General features: G+C 63.1%; 1 protein-coding gene across 1 annotated transcript; it reads right to left on the bottom strand.

Annotated features, from left to right (window-relative positions):
- LOC101128625 (uncharacterized) lies at positions 1-2,674 on the bottom strand. The gene is given in 3 exon segments (XM_063703367.1): positions 1-1,027; positions 1,118-1,884; positions 1,887-2,674. Coding segments are annotated over 2 exon segments (651 nt in total). The 5' UTR covers positions 2,149-2,674; the 3' UTR covers positions 1-1,027; positions 1,118-1,495.
- Positions 2,675-4,117: the final 1,443 nt, after the last annotated feature.

Genomic DNA, 4,117 nt, shown 5'->3' with positions numbered 1-4,117 from the left:
TATATATATATATATATATATTTTTTTTTTTTTTGAGACCGAGTCTTGCTCTGTTGCCCAGGCTGAAGTGCAGTGGCGTGATCTGGGCTCACTACAAGTTCCGCCTCCCAGGTTCACGCCATTCTCCTGCCTCAGCCTCCGCAGTAGCTGGGACTACAGGCACCCGCCACCACGCCCGGCTAATTTTTGTTGTATTTTTAATACAGACGGGGTTTCACTGTGTTAGCCAGGATGGTCTCCATCTCCTGGCCTTGTGATCCGCCTGCCTCAGCCTCCCAAAGTGCTGGGATTACAGGCGTGAGCCACCGTGCCCGGCCAATTTTTTCATATTTTTATTAGAGACAGGGTTTCATCATGTTGGCCAGGCTGGTCTCAAACTCCTGACCTCAGGTGATCCACCTGCCTCGGCCTCCCAAAGTACAGGGATTACAGACATGAGCCACCGTGCCTGGCCGAGAGCAAGCTGCTGCTTTTTTTTTTTTTTTTTCTGAGACAGAGTCTTGCTTTGTTGCCCAGGCTGGAGTGCAGTAGTGTGATCTCGGCTCACTGCAAGCTCCACCTCCCAGGTTCACACCATTCTCCTGCCTCAGCCTCCCGACTAGCTGGGACTACAGGCGCCCGCCACCACGCCCAGCTAATTTGTTTTTTTGTATTTTTAGTAGCGACAGGGTTTCACCATGTTAGCCAGGTTGGTCTCGATCTCCTGACCTCGTGATCCGCCCACCTCAGCCTCCCAAAGTGCTGGGATTACAGGCGTGAGCCACTGTGCCAAGAGAAAGCTACTGATGTAGGGGCTGCAGGGGGCTTCCCAGGCCAGGTAGGTTGCTGTCTCAGCGCCAGCCTGTAGCCTCCTCCCAGGATCCGGAGCAGGAGGGTGGCTGTCTTTTGCGTTCAATCCACTGAGCTGCTGTGGGGCTCCTGCAGAGCTGCTCCAAGGGGCCGAGAGAAGGAAGGACGCTGCCCCCAAGGACAGACGTGCAAGCTGGAGTCAGGAGAGGCGCAGCCGTGGCCCACAGGCCTTGGATCTCTGGTTGGGGGAGCACCAGGTGGGTATGGGAGGGGGCCAGGGAAGCCCTGCAGCGCCCCCACCCCCACCCCCGGCCCCAGGCAGCAGTACCTCCAAGGCCTGGGCGGCAGGAAAGGGAGAGATGACGTCATTGCCGCCTGGAATCTGCTGTTTGGAGGCGTCGCCATGGAGACCGGAAGGCTCAGGGTGGGTAAAAATAGCAAACCCAAGAGGGTGTAAGTTCCAAGAACGCGAGTCTCTGAAAAGCGAGGCATCCATGTTCTCGTTGCCTGGAGGACAGAGGGCCCAGGCTGGGAGTCTAGCGGGAGGGGCCGCTCGGGGCTGCTGGCTTGCAGCCACCCACACGCGGTGTGTCCCTGCCACAGCCACGGAGAGCTTTGTCCCCGCGCAGGGTGTGGCGGGCGTGGCAGGCTCCCAGCAGGAGGCGTCTGCAAGCACGCTCCCTTCCTTTGCTTGGGCACCAGAGCCTTAGCCGAGGCCGCTCTGCAGGGACTTTTCCTTCCTCGGAGAGGGGAAGCGGCCGTGGCCTGTGAGTCGCTGGGCTTCCCAGGCCTCATCCAGGCCGGAACTCCGTGCCTCCAGGCGGCCTCTGCTGGGGCGGGAGGGACCAGAGCTGGGGTTTTTGCTGCCTGGCCTGAATGCTCTTTTCCTGCCCCAGTTTTGGAGAAGGAAAGGGGCGGTTGCCTGAGAAAGCGTCCTGCACCCCAGTCCTATTCCTCTAGGGGTGGTTTTCTTGCCAGGAAGCAGGATTTTCCTCCAGGCCAGGAGGTGGCCGTCCTGCTCCTTCTGGGCTTGGTCCCCGGAAACGCCAGTACACACTGTCTGCACCTCCCTTTGGCTGCATCCCAGTGTCCTCATGGGTCCCCCCAAGTCCCAGGCCACAGAATACGGCAGGAGGCCCGAGGGCTCTGGGCTGCTCTCCCCAGATGGCCGAGTCCGTGGAGAAACCCTGTAGCTGCGAGGGGCTCCCTGGCCGGGTGCCACCTCTGAGAAACTCTGCCCTGTCTTGGCTCTCGGTGTCGCTGGGGGCTCCTCTCTCCCACGCCAGGCTGCACCGGGGCACGGAGGGGACCTCGCCTGGCTTCTTCTTCCCGCAGCGCGAGCCTAGGCAGAAGTGTCATTGGGCTCAGGAACCCTCAGATGGCCCAAGAATGACCCAGGAACCCTGAGAAGGCCCAAGAATGACCCAGGAGCCCTCAGATGGCCCAAGAGCACCCCGAGTGGGGAGGGATCCAGGGTGATTCCCAGCCCCGAGAAAGGAAGCCCCATTCCGGGAGGGTGACTGTCCCCGGGCGGGGGGGTGACTGTCCCCGGTTGAGAGGCGACTGCCCACTACAGCAACAAACGTTCTCCTGAGCAGCCTGGGGAACGCTTTCCTCCCTCCGTGCCGGAGGCTGGTGGGGCTGAGTCTCCGCCGCTCCCTGGGTGCTAAATCCTGGAACATCTTCAAAGAGTTTCAGTCCCTTCTCTTCTGCACACACCATTGTTCTCAGGGTGGCAGGGCACCCCCTTCCTCCCCCCAGGGCAGGGGGAGCACGGGGTCTCACCTCTCACGCCCAGACCTCCCTTGGCTTGTGGTGGCCTTGACTGGAGAGGGCGAGGGGACATAGAGCCCTGTGTAGGGGTTTCTCATTCCCCCAAGACATAGCTCGCATGCCTTATGTAACGCGTGAGCTCACGCAGAGGGCCTGCCAGAAATGACGGCAGGGGCGGGAGGGGCCTGCTCAGGAAGCCAAGTGTGGCTCAGGCTTACGAGGAGCCTGGGCCCTGCCTTGAGGAGAGAGGGGCCCCGGGCCTTTGCAACCTGGGGCTCCCACACTGGCAGGGGATGGGCAGGGCCTGGGAGGGAGCGAAGGCCATGGTGGTGCAGTGTATGGCAAGGCCTGGGGTGGCTGTGCTGGTCACTTGGCCTGGGGGTGCCTGGCCAAGCAGGATGTGGGGTCAGGCCCACCCCACTCCCCCACCAGCAGGCACCAGCAGGCCCAAGATGTCAGAGGAAGGGGCCTAAGTCACCCAAGACCCCCGGGAGCAGCTCTGGGGGCCTTGGAGGGGTGGATGGGTGGAGGCAGTGCCATCTCCCCCAGTGCCAGCAGCCCTTCCACCCTGAGAAACAGACCAGGGCGGATGCTGCGCTGAGGATGGCCCTGAGGCAGGGCTGGACCCAGTGCCCGCGGCCGCCCTTGCCCTTCCTCCCTTCCTTTTCGGAGTCCTGGCCCCACCCCGTGCTTCCCCTCCGCCTGCTGCACAGGCCCCCACACTGTGGCTGGCCCAGCCCAGTTTCATTCCTGGAATGGGACCCTGGGAGCCGAGAGGGGCAAGGGTTTTAGGGAGCCTGTGGCAAGGGCCTCTGGGCAGCGCTTGGGGCCTGGGTGACAGCACAGGTCCTCAGGGCAGTGCCCCCAGCCAAGAGGGAGCCATCCCTCCAAACACAGTGCCAAGGGGCACCTGGCCTGGGGACCCGTGTCCCGCCAGCAGTGGGGCCTAGCACAGCTGCACCTCACCAGGCCCAGGCCAGCCATTGGTCAGCTCACGGCCTGTTGCTGGGAAGGCAGCCAGCCCCTGACAAGGAGGGGGTGACCGGGAGTCCCACTAGGAGGAGGGGGAGGCCAGCCCTCGGGCCTGAGGAGGGCAGAACACTGGCAGGGGTCCCTGGCAAGGTCTCGGACTTTGCCCTCAAACCCTTAAGCAGGAGAATGGGGTGGGTGGGGGTTCCCTGAGGGGGCCAAGGGTGGTGCCGGGAGCCCAGTGTGGGGCAGACCCTGCTCTCAGGAAGGGTGGCCGAGGGGCCATCGCCCTAGACAGCGGGTGGGGCTGTATCCTGCTGCTGATGGGGAGGGGTGAGGATGGGGGCAAGGGGCGTCCATGCAGAGGCGGAGAGCAGGAGGTGAGGGGTTGGGCCCCTGGGATGGCTTGGTCTGAGCCTGGAGGCCGCACCCCCTCTGAGTAGCGGGAAGGTGGCTGCGGGCAGGTGCCGTGGGTGACTGAAGGGTAGGACCTGTGTGAAGGAGCCCCTCGCTGCCCTTGGGACCACTGGGCCCCTGAGGTCTGGCCCTCACACACGCCCCGCCCTCACTTCACCTCCCGCCCCAA

Source organism: Gorilla gorilla, chromosome 1, assembly GCF_029281585.2.
Source record: "Gorilla gorilla gorilla isolate KB3781 chromosome 1, NHGRI_mGorGor1-v2.1_pri, whole genome shotgun sequence".
In the NCBI taxonomy this organism is placed as follows: domain Eukaryota; kingdom Metazoa; phylum Chordata; class Mammalia; order Primates; family Hominidae; genus Gorilla; species Gorilla gorilla.
This window is presented reverse-complemented; position numbering and strand designations above follow the sequence as displayed.